Source organism: Rana temporaria, chromosome 6 (genome assembly GCF_905171775.1).
Source record: "Rana temporaria chromosome 6, aRanTem1.1, whole genome shotgun sequence".
NCBI classification, from domain to species: Eukaryota; Metazoa; Chordata; class Amphibia; order Anura; family Ranidae; genus Rana; species Rana temporaria.
The window spans coordinates 28,371,792-28,387,583 of record NC_053494.1 but is presented as its reverse complement, the minus strand read 5'-3'; the positions used below and the strand labels follow the sequence as shown (position 1 = coordinate 28,387,583).

General features: G+C 45.4%; 1 protein-coding gene across 4 annotated transcripts in view; it reads left to right on the top strand.

Moving 5' to 3' along the window:
* Window positions 1-6,080: 6,080 nt before the first annotated feature.
* RBBP6 (RB binding protein 6, ubiquitin ligase) overlaps window positions 6,081-15,792 on the top strand; it is a 69,692-nt gene continuing 59,980 nt past the window's right edge. For 2 of the 4 annotated variants that reach the window (XM_040356529.1, XM_040356528.1), the window contains exon 1: window positions 6,082-6,949. In XM_040356529.1, the coding sequence (XP_040212463.1) occupies window positions 6,784-6,949 (166 nt within the window). In that variant the 5' untranslated portion in view covers window positions 6,082-6,783. Of the gene's footprint in view, window positions 6,950-15,792 lie in introns of all 4 variants that reach the window. The other 2 variants (XM_040356526.1, XM_040356527.1) reach the window with 2 other exon arrangements.

Genomic DNA, 15,792 nt, shown 5'->3' with positions numbered 1-15,792 from the left:
GTAAAACTTCTTCTTTTTTTTATTTTTGGATATATAGAGGAGAGGGATTAGAACCCCTGTCAGTTTTTATTGCTGTCTGTTCCTCATTAGGGCGAGTCACTCTCTCTTTATTTTTGTCCTGTTTACCATAATCGTTCAAAGTGAAAGTAAAAGAAAATCCCAAATTTTGGGTTATCCCAAGAAAAGTAATAGAAGGGAAATTTTCCAATGAGGACACTATGTTCTGGTGACCTGGGGATCCCCAAGGAATTCCCTTAATTTGCAGGGATTTTCTCTCACTTCCTGTTTGGCAAGTGAAGGGAAATCTCTGCAATGGGACACAGATAGTGAACAAAAAAATTCCTGTTCCAACACTAACAGAACGTTTAGCTTAGGAGTACACATTAAGTGTTTGGGCCAATTCAAGGGTTGGTTAGGGTATGGGCATGTAGGGAAGTTTTTTTTGTTCCCTCCCGTTCAATATTTTTAGTTATGAAAGACATAACACATTGCTTAGAACCTATCTATACATAATTAGGAGGTACTGTTCATTAATGTCTATGTACCAGGAGATAAAGTGACCCATACCAGTGCGTTCTTCATAAACACTAGTATATACAGAGTTGGGAAACACAGTTCTAATCTAGACCAAAGAGCTGACTTTGACAAGGCATTACTGTTTTTTATATGTACTGTATTGTAAATACCTAGTTCAAATATTCTTTCATATGTACTATTTTCACAGATAATCTAAAAACAAAGTATATATAAAAGTTTATTGGAAAAAAAAATAAAACCTTTTTTTACAATGGTGGGTTTTTGTTATTTAAATTTCTCTCTACTTGGTCTATCTATGTTCTAAAGCTGCCATTGTAAACTGCAGTGGGACATGAAAGGCCATTATACACAGCACAAAGTCTACAGGCAGCCAAACCTTGGTTTGAAAGTAACTTGGTTTGAGAGCGTTTTGCAAGACAAGCTAAATTTTTGAATATATTTTGACTTGATATACAAGCGATGTCTTGATACAAGAGTACAATTATCATACAATTCTTCTATACATATACTCTGAAGAAAACAGCGGTGGCAGAATATATTAATCTAAACAATTCGTAGTGGCTGGTGCCATATAAATCAATATGCTTGTGCCATACAAATATGCAAAAACATATATAATGTACACAAATCTATAAAGTGCTTGGTGCTCATATAGTAATGGAAAAAAGTGCAACGATGCTCCAAACTTGCAAAGCGTGGGGTGCCACACTCCCCCTTCGCTGACCCCACTCACCAGAAACCATGGACCTTCAGCTTTGCAGTCTGGGGTCAAAAAGGCTGTGATCTATTGATCTGTGGTATGTAGGATGGTTGCTCAAAAGCTCTTCCTGGGGGGGGGGGGCTTTATAACAGAAAGGATAAGCCACACTCCATAGATGAGGAAACAAAGAGAAAGCTCATAGTGAAATAACGCTAAAATAAAATGTAGAGCGCAATCTAGGTGCCACTTGCAGGATATCTGGCGAAAACAGGCATCAGTAAAAATATCCGAGTCCACCGTGGTATGGCATGTGTTCTGGCATAGAGCTACACTATTAATCGAAGAACAATAATTAACTACTGTACTAAGGGGGCACTCTGGAGGATGTAAAAGGTCATTTCGAAGGCACTAAGGGGGCACTCTTGAGGATGTAAAAGGTCATTTCGAAGGCACTAAGGGGGCACTCTTGAGGATGTAAGGCGGTTCTCTGGAGGCACTAGGCATAGGGGTGTCAAACTCAATTTCATCGTGGGCCGCATCAGCATTATGATTGCCCTCAAAGGGCCGGTTGTATCTGTAAGATTAGATGTCCAGCGCATCCCCCTCCCCATATATTGGATGTCAAGAGCCCCCTCACTATCAGAAGTTGAGTCCCCTACTCTCCCTTACATCACAGTGCACCCCCCTTTCCTTATGCTGCTGCTGGGAATAAGCTGGATGCATTGCTTGAAAGCAGAAAGCAAGGAGGGCTGGAGCTCTCCTGCAGATGCAGGAGAGATGCAAGGGCCACATAAAGTGGCATGGAGGGCCCACGGGCCTTGTGTTTGCTACCTGTGCTAGGGGGTACTCTTGAGGTACTAAGATAATTGGGCATCCTCCTCCAGAGTGCCTTCTTAGTGCCTCTAGCGTACTCTCTTATATCCTCCAAAGTGCCGTGTTAGTGCTACTGTACTAAGGAGGTACTCTGGAGGATGTAAAGGGACTGGAGGTACTAAGGAGCACTACCTCCAGAGTGCCCTCATAAATTTCCAGAGTGCGGCTGGCCCATTACATACTCCTCCAGACTAGTTCCGCCTTACACGTTCTGTTCCTCCTGACCTGGCCATTGCGACAAGCGAGTGGCTAGTGAGAATTACACTTTGAAAAAAAATCCTTGTTGGCGACTCTGAACTGCGCATGTGCAATTCTGGAGCCAGCCAATTAGAAAGCTGCCAAACTCGGCCTGAACTCGTGCAGCAGGGCATGTGAATATAAGCCATACCCTATGCAGTTCAGAGTCTCTGACCATGGAGGTTTTTCATTGGACACTTTTCGTCTGTCTACAGACATTTAAAGACCGGAGAAAAATGCCTGTTATTTACAAAACATCCGTAAATTCATGAATGGTTGGCAACACTGATGGACACACAGAGCCAGCTCTGAAGTGAGAGCACACGGGTGTCCCTATAGCAAACGTCTTGCTATGGGGGCACCTAGCAGATGGAGGAGCCCTGGTGGGGGACATGGGAAAAGGAGGATCAGAGCTGCTCTGCGCAAAACTATTACATAGAGCAGGTAAGTGTAACTTTTATATATATATATATATATATATATATATATATATATATTGTTAGCCAGATTCAGATAGACTGCCTTAATTTTGAGGCGGCGTATGCGCTACGCCGCCGTAAGTCAGAGAGGCAAGTGCTGTATTCACAAAGCACTTGTCTCCTAAGTTACGGCGGCGTAGCGTAAATGGGCCGGCGTAAGCGCGCCTAATTCAAATGATGAACAGGGGGGCGTGATTTATGTTAATGACTAGTGACCCGACGTGATTGACGTTTTTAACGAACGGCGCATGCGCCGTCCGTGGACATATCCCAGTGTGCATTGCTCCAAAGTACGCCGCAAGGACGTATTGGTTTTGACGTGAACGTAAATTACGTCCAGCCCCATTCACGGACGACTTACGCAAGCGACGTAAAAATTTCAAAATTCGACGCGGGAACGACGTCCATACTTAACATTGGCTAGGCCAGCTTTTTGTTCGACTAACTTTACGCCGGAAAAAAGCCTTACGTAAACGGCGTAAAAAAATGTGCACGTACGTTTCTGAATCGGCATATCTAGCACATTTGCATATTCTACGCCAAAATCAACGGAAGCGCCACCTAGCGGCCAGCGTAAATATGCACCCTAAGATACGACGGCGTAGGAGACTTACGCCGCTCGTATCTTAGCCAAATTTAAGCGTATCTGGTTTCCAGAATACGCCTAAATTTACGACGGCGCAGATTCAGTTACGACGGCGTATCTACTGATACGCCGGCGTAAACGTCTCTGAATCCAGCTATGTGATTTTACAGCTGCTGAGAGTTTTGGGTCAAATTGTGACTCACAAAGAAGTCTAGAATCCGATGGTGTTCCCACAGATTTTCCTACACAGTCAAACATACAAACTTTCTTCTCTAAAATAACTGAATGTCAGTTCACTCACATTGTAATGTGAGTTTCATACCACTGTTTTTAAAGAATTTTTCAATAAATAAGGTCTGCACTATGATCAGGTGTTTTTGCTTTTTTGTATTTTTGCAAGTATTCCTGTCCACAAGGTTTAGGAGTGTCTATGGGAATGTTTTGACCATTTTTCCAGAAGCGCATTTGTGAGGTCACGTACTGATGTTGGACGAGAAGGCCTGGCTCGCAGTCTCTGCTCTAATTCCTCCCAAAGGTGATCTATCAGGTTGAGGTCAGGACTCTGTGCAGGCCAGTTAAGTTCCACCTCCCCAAACTCGCTCATCCCCCCTCTATGTAGTGCAATAGCTGGATTCAGATAGAGTTAGGCCGGCGTATCAGTAGATACACTTAAACTTAGGTCGGCGTATTCTCAAACTGAGATACACTTAAACCTATCTAAGATACGACGGCTTGCGCTGTCCTATCTTAGGGTGCAATATTTAGGCTGGCTGCTAGGTGGCGCTTCCATTGCGCTCGGCGTAGATTATGTAAATCACTAGATACGCCTATTCACAAACATACGCGCACCTGTCGCAGTGAAGATACGCCATTTACGTAAGGCATTTTCAGGCGTAAAGTTATTCCATCAAATAGCTGGACTAGTAATGTTAAGTATGGCCGTCGTTCCCGCGTAGAAATTTGAATATTTTACGTTGTTTGCGTAAGTCGTCCGTGAATAGGGCTGGACGTAATTTACGTCCACGTCGAAACCAATACGTCCTTTACGGCGTATTTTGCCGCAATGCACACTGGGATATGTACACGGACGGCGCATCACGTCGGGTCACAGTTAATCTACATAGAACACGCCCCCCACATCCTCATTTGAATTTGGCGCGCTTACGCCGGCCTATTCACGCTACGCCGCCGTAACTTAGCAGGCAAGTACTTTGTGAATACAGTACTTGCCTAGCTAACTTACGGCGGCGTAGTGTAAAAAATACGCCCAAGGACGTATTGGTTTCGACGTGGACGTAAATTATGTCCAGCCCTATTCACGGACGACTTACCCAAACTTACGAATCGCGGTTTCCTACTATGAAAAAGCATGAAGGTGGCAGAGGCAATCTTCTTACACCCAGGCAAGTATTCAATTTTACACTTATTTTAGCACTTAACTCACCTTATATACTGAAATATACAATTTCACTGCGACAGAGTGAAATTGTCTATTTTAGTATATAATCAGTTTGAGCATTGTGGGGTGTACCAAGATGGCCGTCGCCACGTTCTGCCTGCTTACCTGGGTGTAAGAAGATTTCTGCTTTGTGTTCTGTCAGAGGCACTTTTTATTCTTAAAAAAAAAGTGTTTTCCAGCACTTAACCCTTTATCTGATTTCTAAATTGTTGCATTTTTAAATATCAAAAGCCAATATACAGGACTAGTAGAGTGGTAAAAAAGCACTTTTGCTGATGGGTGTCCCTCATTTCCATCTCAAAAAGTCGGGAGGTATTCCTGTGCTGTATTTTACGATAAGCTGAGTTTCCGGGTAAAAAATAAGTGTGAAATGCAAGTGTTAAAGCGGAGGTTCTGCTGGAAAACGTTTTTTTTTTCAGACTACTCTGCTGCTGTTCAAATACACATTGCTTTACTTACTAGTGCCGATCTTGCAGCCACCACGATCGTGCTTTGCCAGGAAAGAATATTTTATAAAAGTTTGTGATGGACATTGCCATCTTCATTGTGGGCACCTTGAAGCCCTCCTGTATGTCTTCCGGGATGCGGCGAATGCTGATGTCCCAGCATTCACCGCGTAATCCCGCGCATGCGCAGTGTTGGCGGCGAGCCGCGCCGTCAACACTGCACAGTTTTCATCACAACGGCTGGCGGCCGCATATTAGCTCATTATGAAATACTTACCTCGGAACGAGGTTTGTAAAACTTACCTGGTTCCCGCCGAGCGAGAAATCATCTTGCTCCGGCATGCCTTCCGGGTATCGCCGCACCAGCACTGTGATTGGCTGGAGCGGCGATGACGTCACTCTCGCGCGGGAGATTTAAATTCGGCAAGGTCCGGCGGCTGCTGGTCCTTTAGCCGAGGATCCCCCCTGCGTATGCGCCGCTGCAGTCAGCGGTGCATTGCGAGGGGAATATCTCCTAAACCGTACAGGTTTAGGAGATATTCTTTATACCTACAGGTAAGCCTTATTATAGGCTTACCTGTAGGTAAAAGTCATAAAGTGGGGTTTACAACCACTTTAAGCGGGTGTAAAAAGATGTCCGCTTGGCGACTTTAGACTTAGTGTTGCTGAGTGCGGGGTGTACCAAGATGGCCGCGAACAAACGTCACTTCCGTGACAAAACCTGTCGGGTCGCCCTCCCCTTTCTTCACGTGGTCCCGTCGCACCACCTGCTCCGCCCTTTGCGTGTGCCTCGTGAGTGCGTGCTGACGCAGAACGTCGCCCTCGCAGATCTGACTGGAAGCCCCGTGAAGAGGACGAAGACCGTGTCTGGGGCTGTTCGTGTTTGGCTTGAAGAAAGGCGGCGAGGAGCGGCCGCGGACCCCGGTGGGATTCTTCTTCTTCTCGTTGGCTGTGGCACCGGTGGAAGGACGGTGGGGACTGGTTTGCCTTCAAGCGCCGAGGGGGCGGAAGCCTCCGGGGCCTGGGAGGCTAGGCCGCAGCCCGCCATTGTCTTTGCGTGTGGTCGGTGAGAAGCGAGGACGCCGGCGCCTGGAGGACATTACGGACTGAGCGGGGACCCGTGAGGACTGGATTGGGGTTTTCTTTATTGACTTTACACGGACTGAGCGGAACCTTGTGCGGACTGTGGCGGAGGGACTGGCCTGAGCTCTCTGTGTGTACTGGGACTGTACTGGGACTGTGTGGGAAGGAGGCCTCCTCATGGCTCCCTGTGTTGTGTCCTCACCATTTCCCCCCAACACCACCACTAGCGCCGCCGCCATCCACCTCCTGGGACTGTGTGCTTCCTGAGCGCCCCCTGTCTGTGTGTGTGTGTGTGTGCAAGGCGTGCTGTGTGTGTGTGAGTGAGAGAGTGAGTGTGATTGATCTTCTCTCCCTAGCTCTGCCAATACCTGACAATTGTTAACATGTCCTGCGTGCATTATAAGTTTTCCTCCAAGCTCAACTATGACACAGTGACCTTCGATGGGATGCACATCTCCCTGGCCGACCTCAAGAAGCAGATCATGGGTCGGGAGAGGCTGAAGGCGGCCGACTGCGACCTGCAGATCACCAACGCGCAGACGCAAGAAGGTAAAAGTTCAGCGCTGATTGTTGTGCGCGGGGGGGGTTTTCTTTTTATGCTTGTGGTTTACATTTAAAGCGGGAGTTTACCCATAAGACAATTTTTTTTCAAAAAATCCCCATAGATGGATGCTAGTTTTGTCTAGGGGAATCGGCTAGTTGTTTTAAAATAATGAGCATTACTTACCGTTTTCGAGATGCATCTTCTCCGTCGCTTCCGGGTATATGTCTTCGGGAATGGGCGTTCCTTCTTGATTGACAGTCTTCCGAGAGGCTTCCGACGGTCGCATCCATCGCGTCACTAGTAGCCGAAAGAAGCCGAACGTCGGTGCGGCTCTATACTGCGCACCGACGTTCGGCTTCTTTCGGAAAATCGTGACGCGATGGATGCGACCGTCGGAAGCCTCTCGGAAGACTGTCAATCAAAATGGGAACGCCCATTCCCGCAGCCCATACCCGGAAGCGGCGGAGAAGATGCATCTCGTAAACAGTAAGTACGGATCATATTTTAAAACAACTTGCCGATTCCCCTAGACAAAACGAGCATCCATCTAAGGGGAAAAAGTTTTATGTACGGGTGAACCCCCGCTTTAAAGCCGTTGGGTAGTGATAAATATAAAGGTAGGTCATGTGTGTATGTGATTGTAAACTCGTTTGAACCTTGTGCTGAAAGGACCACGAGGCTGAAACGCGTTTTACATCTGCTGTCTTTTATGGACAATCGATACGTTTTGAAGATTTAAAGCGGAGGTTCACCCAAAAAACAAGTATATAACATTACATTCTGTATACCCCAAGCATGTTCAGTATGCTGTTTATTTTAATTTTTTTTGGGGGGGTGTACATACGGTATTTTTGCTATTTTTCACCTGGCTTTCGGGTACTAGCTCCCGCGGGAGTGGGCGTTCCTATGCCGTGGCGCAATGTCCTCTGGGACTTCGCCCAGATGATTGACGTGCCTGACAAAAACCCCCCCCCCCCCCGGCGGGTAAGGCGCGTCGCGAGTTTCCGTAACTAGCTGAACTGCGAGTCGGCTCTGTACGGCGCCTGCGCAGTCAGCGCTACACGGCTCCTAGTCGGTGCGCAGGCGCCGTATAGAGCTGACTAGCAGTTTGGCTAGTTTCGGAAACTCGTGACCCGCCTTATCCGCCGGGGGGAAGTTTTTCTCAGGCACGTCGATCATCTGGGCGAAGTCCCAGAGGACATTGCGCCACTGCATAGGAATGCCCACTCCCGCAGGAGCTAGTACCCGAAAGCCAGGTGGAAAATACCGTATGTACACCCCCCCCAAAAAAACAAACACATTCTGTATACCTCAAACATGTACAGTATGCTGTGTTTTTTTTGGGGGGGATGTACATACGGTATTTTCGCTATTTTTCACCTGGCTTTCAGGTACCAGCTCCCGCGGAGGTAGGCGTTCCTATGCCGTGGCGCAATGTCCTCTGTGACTTTGCCCAGATGATTGACGTGCCTGACAAAAACTTCCCCCCGGCGGATAAGGCGCGTCACAAGTTTCCGAAACTAGCCAAACTGCGAGTCGGCTCTATACGGCGCCTGCGCACCGACTAGGAGCCCTGTAGCGCTGACTGCGCAGGCGCCGTATAGAGCCGACTCGCGGTTCAGCTAGTTACGGAAACTCGTGACGCGCCTTATCCGCCGGGGGGGAAAATTTGTCAGGCACGTCAATCATCTGGGCGAAGTCCCAGAGGACATTGCGCCACTGCATAGAAACACCTTCTCCCGTGGGAGCTGGTACCCGAAAGCCAGGTGAAAAATAGCGAAAATACCGTATGTACACCCCCCCCCCCCCAAAAAAAACAGCATACTGTGAGTTTTTTGAGGTATACAGAATGTAATGTTATATACTTTTTTTTGGGTGAACCTCTGCTTTAAGGCTCCGTTCACATCGCCGCATATGGGGGCAACAAAAGCGCACATAGAATCGCTGGATGTCAGTCACCCAAAAGAAGCTCCTGTATTTCTTTTTGGTAACGGGCATCCTGCGGTTCTGCTTGCACGTCTTTTTCGCAATTGTCTCCTTACGAGTTGCAAAAAAAATCAACGGGCAGCGTAACCTGGGAACACACGGGAAAACCTGCGATTTGCCGATATTGCGGTTCTGCTCGCAATTCAGAACGCGGAGGCCAGGTTTACACTTGTACGATGCCAGGCATCGCATGTAATCCGCAGTGCACTGCTTTTCACATTACATGCAATGTCTGTGCGGTGCGATATTAGCCATACATATAGTATGGCTGATATCGATCCGCATTCGATCCAAAGACGCACAGGACCCTCTTTTCTGTTCAGACCAGAATCGGATCGCATGGGTGCAAAGGATTTCTGGACAGCCGCACTCCAAAACTTGTTGCATTTTTTTGTAACACAGGAAACATGCCGCAGCAAACGGGGTACAAGCTGACGCGTTTCACACTAAACTTTAGCGCTTAATCATAGGATTAAGCGCTAAAGTTTAGTGTGAAACGCATCAGCTTGTACCCCGTTTGCTGTGGCATGTATCCTGTGTTTTTTTATTTTACAATTAAAGCAACAAGTTTTGGAGTGCGGCTGTCCTGAAATCCTTCCTTCATTTTGCATTATCTTATGCATCACCAGCACCCGTGGCTTCGAATTTGGCGAAGAGGTTCCTAATTAGTATCCTTGAGCGGTGACTGCCTTTTTCGGATTGCATGGGTGTTCACACATATGCAATCCGATTCATGTCTGAACTGTCAGTTCGCACTGCGATACGCGAGCTGAAATGGGGGTGTCGTTAAGAGATGACACTCCCCAGCAGTTCACATATGGCGGTGTGAACTGCCGTGCGTGTTGGGTGTGATGCGGGAACCCTCAGTGGATTTGAGGTGTCCTCGTATCGCACACGTGTGAACCGGGCCTTAAAGGGCAAGCAAGGCGTTGTGGACCATCTCTTTTCATGATTGCTGTTGCAAAAAAGAAATAAAAAAATTCTGATTGTATTGGGTAGTAGCTTTGCTCCATCATATGTGTAAATGGTTTATGTACAAGTAATGTGGGCATTGATTTAAAGTATGGAATAATGTGGTGTTTTTATTTCACTGACTTTTATTTGCCTGGGCACATTGGTGTGACCGGGAATCATATAAGTATGCATATCTCATGCCTGAGGGGTCGATATGGGGGTCAATTGCTCAGCACTAATCACAGAAGACCTTGCATTTTTCTCAGTGAATGCAAGGTATTCTCTGAATGGATGAGAGGCGCAAGATGTTGTCTTTCACATCGTCCAATCAGAACACTTTGCATTAGTTGAAAACATTTTTATGTGTTCTGTGCTGCCTTGTAAACAGCTGGTGGTGAAAAAATGATTCCATTAATTTGAAGGGATTTTCTTTCACTTCCTGTTCCAGTGGGACATGATTGGTAATCGCTAATGATTGATATCTAGTGTCTGTAATATTCACACTTGTGGTATATGCCAGATACTGTATGAGCTTTGATTTTATTTTTTTCCAGCTGCTGCTGGCACTTCCTGTTTTGTGCAATGGAAGGAGGTTGCTCAATAAGCAACTTCTCCATTAAGAACATATTGTGTATTCTCAATGTTCTTTGTTTGGAGAAGAGGGGTGTTAAATGTCAACTACCCCTGTCCAATCAGAGAAAACTATGCTTTAATTGAAAATAATTCAAGAAAAAAATAGTGTTTACCCCTGTTGAATGTGAAATGTAATATTTAGCAGTGTGCTGTAGGACTTGCAATGAATGTTCTCTTCTTTCTGTCTGCAACTTATCACTTGTGTGTTCTCCATTTGCGAATTGAGGGTCGCTCTGCTGTCTTACAGGGTGCCTTTATGTGTGTGCTTTAGCCTGTCATAGGGCTTGCATGTGTGCTAAAGATAAAGCTCAGTCATTTGACCGTTATGAGATGTAATGGGGGGTGTGTGTGCGTTTCAACCTGGGACAGTGTGAACATGCACTGTTTTTTTTATTTTTTTTTGAGAGAGAGAGTCCATGGATTTTTTTTTTAGTGCTGATGCATGTGAGTAGTCGTGTGTCCTCTACAGTGCATACTTCATGACCAGGAGTTCAAGCTAGTGCTATAGATCTGTGAAGAGTAGGTGATGATATTGGGAATCTTTGGCGTAAGTGAATACGGTAGAACATTGGTTTTGAGAGTTTTGCAAGACAAGCTAAAAAAAAATTTCCCCCATAAATTTTGACCTAATATACAAGCAATGTCTTGATTATAAGAGTAGCGTCATGTCACAACAGAGTATAAGAGGAGAGGTGCCTCTAAGTGTAGCAATATGAGATATATAGATATATGAGATATATAGATATATATACATACATATGGCTAAGTGATTTTTCACTTCCTGTCCTGTTTGCACAACAGGTAGCAAAACAAACTCTGTCAGCAGAAAAAACTTCCCCAATGTATTACTTTTCCTCTGTTCTGGTGGCAACTTTCCTTTACAGTACTTTCGGTGACAGTTATTCCCAGTACAAAAAATAAAGGTTCATGTTTTTTCACCTTGATGCATCCTATGCATTTAAGGTGAAAACCACCTGGCAGTCACCAGCCCCCCGATTTTACTTACCTGAGCCCCTTCATCTCCTTGGTGGAGACGTGCGGTCTTCTCCACGAGGTCCCAGCTCTTGATTGATAGCGGCGCAAGCCATTGGCTCCCACTGTTGACAATTAAATCCAATGACGCAGGCATTGGGGTGCGGGGCTGAGTCCAGCATTCGTGTCTATGGATGCAAATGCTGGACTCTGGTGTGTGCCCGCAAGGTAACCCCCTCGGGAGAGCGCTTCTCCTAGGGGGTTATCTAATGCAGGGAGGAGCCGCTGAGGGACCCAAGAAGAGGATGTTTGGGGCCCTTGTGCAAAACCGGCTGCACAGTGGAGGTATATATAACATGTTAGAGTGGTTTTTATTTTATTTTTTCCCCACTTTAACCGAGGCAGAGATGGCAACACCTGACAGAGGGTTTAACCACTCCATCCAAGACCCCCACCCCAATAAAAAAAAAAAAAATCTTGTAGATTTGACTCCAATAATTCCTTACATGCAAATATTAGATCAGAAACTATTACCAAAATTACACTATGGCCAATCAGGCCGATTGGCCATAGTGTAATTTTGATTGTTTTTGTTCTAATATTTGCATGTAAGGAATTGACTGAGAATGATTGAGAACGTTTACATTTGGATGAATGGTGTGTGGTGGGTTTCCTTTTTCCCAGTTCAGTCAGGTTATTGGCATTGATTGTACTAATATATAATCTATACCTGTATGAGGATGTTGGCATCTGCATTAGATCCCATCTTTTAATTACTGTCCATGAGATTTACCCATCTGTGTTCTGGTAATCTTTGTTAGACTGAAAAAGAAAATAATTACATTTATAAAACAGGATTTCCTGTTGTATATTCAGGGTAGGAGGTGAAGGGATCTTTCTCCCAGCTGGACACTGCAAGAAATGAACTGATGGGGAATTTACCCCGTCTACACAATTTAAAAAGTGTGGGCTTTACATAAATTCAAAATCAATTCTTATAGAACCACTCCCCCCCCCCCCCCCCCCCCCCTCCAAAACGGCTTCTAGTGTGCTTGCTAAGCTATAGGAAGTCACTCGGCCGCCTTGTGGAATACCAACAAAGCTAAGGATCCCAAAGCCCATGAGAATGAGTTCTGCTCAGATTTTTCACGAAATTACAGGAAGGCAGAATAATTTTACTTTGGAGAAACAGCCTGACTAAGAAGGGCTAGAAAATGTTGAATAAAATGTCGGCTTTAAATTGATTGGATTCCCTTGATCAGATCTTTTATTGCTTTCAATGAAAGATCTGCTTATGACCTGCAGTGAGGGTTTTTATACATGTGACACTTGCATTGTCTTGCAGTGTTTGTGTGTTGGTCATGTATCTAGGCTGGCATTGTCTGTATTTTATAAGGAATGGAGTTGGTGCTGTTTTTTTTTTCTCTCCCTCAAATATGTTCAGGATTGTATTGCTGTCTTTGTACTTGCTGGTAGCGCTGTACGATTCTGGCCAAAATGAGAATCGTGATTCTTTTGCTTAGAATAAAGATCACAATTCTTAAACGGCACTAACGAGACTGCGCAGAATTTTATATATAATATATTTTTTTCTTGTTGAGTTTAAATTTGCTATAGACTTTTCTTTTTTTAAATTAACCTATTTAAAATGTAGATCTGTGGGTGGTGGCATAGGGAGGACTGATTATTCGTGCAGCTCTACTTGGTGGAGGTTTATTTTTATCCCATTGATCAAAGGGTGTCGGGTAAGCAGGATGTGAGGAAAGTCACAATGGAGGGGCCGCGCAGAGGCCGAGATGATAAAATCTGACCGCTTCTAAACTTTCTTTATTGCTTAAAGCGGAGGTTCACCCTAAAAACATGTATATACCATTCCATCCAGCATACTGCCGACATGTACAGTATGCTGTTTTTTTATTTATTTATTTATTTTTTCCGCTGTACATACCGCCGTATACTTATCCCCCCCGGCTTCCGGGTAGTGGATCCCGCGGAAGTGGGTGTTCCTATTCAGAGACTAAGTGATTGACGCGATGACAAAAGCTTCCCCCCGGCGCATAATGCTCGTCACCAGTTTCCGAAAGAAGCCAAACGTCGGTGCGCTTTCGGAAACTGGTGATGCGCTCATGCGCCGGGCGGAAGCTTTTGTCATCGCGTCAATCACTTAGTCTCTGAATAGGAATGCCCAGTCCCGTGGGATCCATTACCCGGAAGCCGGGGGGGCGGGAATGGCTATACGGCGGTATGTACAGCAAAAAACTGCATACTGTACATGTCGGCAGTATGCTGGATGGAATGGTATATACTTGTTTTTAGGGTGAACCTCCACTTTACGTTTTCTGATTGTTTCCACTGCAGATTTTCCTGTTTTTATTTCTGCTTTATTGGTTACAAAGAGTATAGATCTCCCTGAGGCCCCTTCCACTTCTTGCAGCTCTCCACATGGGCATCTGCCAACCTGCCTTTCTGAGCCTGTCCTTGGTGAGTAAAGCCCCCATGCACACGAGACGCTGGTAAACTCGAGTTCAGAGGCATTTGGGCATTTTTTCCAACTGCCCCTGAACACATTTAATGTTATCCTATGTGTCCATGCACACATTCACGTTTTTTTGCGTTTTAAAGCAGTTGGGTTTAGGCTAGTTTTTTCAGACGCAAAATTTTGGGTTCAGACGCAAAAGTTTTTGCGTTTCAAAGCTTTGGGAGGGTCTACAATGTCTTTGTTATGAACGCGGATAGCCGCAAATGCCGCGAAATTCGCGGGAAAAACGGGCGTTTTAAACGCCGGTTTTTGCCTTTGAGAACTTGAGTTTACATGTGTTTGCATTTGCTTCTCGTGTGCATGGGGCCTATGTTGACAGGCAGAGAGGCATGCTGACAGTTGAGGCATAGAGGGCTAGCCGAAGGGTCGGATATGGCAGCCGAAGGGTCGGATATGGTTCTAGTACTGCAATCTGGTTTATAACCTTACCCCATTCTATCAAATGAGAACATTACAATTCAAATTTTTAAAAGTAAACCTGGATTTGCCTAAAAACTATAACCATTACTGTTTCAATTTGATCCATGTGGCACTACTTGCATCCTAAACACTGGCTGTTCACAGGGTCCTGACTACTGAGTCAAGATTAAGCTACACCCCTGATGGTAAGCTCCTCCTTCTGCCATTTAGTAATTGGATGCTAGGAATCTCAGTAAGCAGTACATGGTCTGGGATTTCCCAAAATCGTGACCTTCAGAGCAAGTATTCTTGATGTGTACAGCCTGAGCTTAGAATGCAGGGTGTTCCACAATGGTACCGGGGTTTATAGTAACACAGGTACTTGCAGACACAACAAGATGAATGCACTTCATTATGGTTGCCTTGGGTCCTTTTTAGGCGAGGTTAGATATTTGTTTTAAATATAGAACAATTCTGAATCCGTCCTCAAAGATTTTTTATTTGGGAGTTTAATTTAAAATTGGTTACACCCAAACCTTTCTGTCATTTCCTGTTGACAGGTTTAGTTTCTTTGAATGATTCATGCAGTAGTGAGATTTCATAAGTGTGGATCATGCGTAAATGACTTGCCAGCCTAATCATAAACCGGTTTTGATTGCTTGCGTGAGTACAGATACGTTTGTCAGAAGGGTGTTATTAAAGTGTGTACATGTACAGGCAAACTTTTTTTTTTTTTTATTGGCAAGGGGTTGGGGGTTGTTGGTTCATGTCCCCACCTTGGCAACCATTATCGCAGAGAAAGTAAGGGTAAGCCTAGGTTCACACACATGGGAAACGCAGCCATCTCTGCGCATTTCCCTCAAAGTTGACCACACGCCAAAAGTATCTCCAATGTAGGGCAGTTTGCCCGCACCGGATCGCATGGTATAAAATTACCATGTTTGGCTCCAAAAAAGTTTCCTGCACTACCTTGGGGCAATGCAGTGCGATTTGAGCCTATTCAAAATTAATGAGCTCAAATCGCACCGCACTGAATCGCATGTGAATTACACAGGAATTCGGTTCCTGTGATTCACATGCAGCTTTCAGCGTGAACCGAGGCTTAGGCTGCATTCACACCTCCGCGACAAGGTACGCGGCGTATCTTGTCGCGGAGGTGTAACTTTTTTTTTTTTTTTTTACCAAAGCCTTCCCATTGCTTTGTATGGCCGAACGCCAATGCCGCCTGAAAAAAAGGGTCCGGGACTTTTTTTTCAGGCGTACGGCGTCTATGAGATGTGAACCATCTCATAGACAGCAATGGGAATTCTCCCCTCCAGCGGCACGAGCCTCCGGCGTTTTGTCGAGGAGGTGTGAATGGGCTCT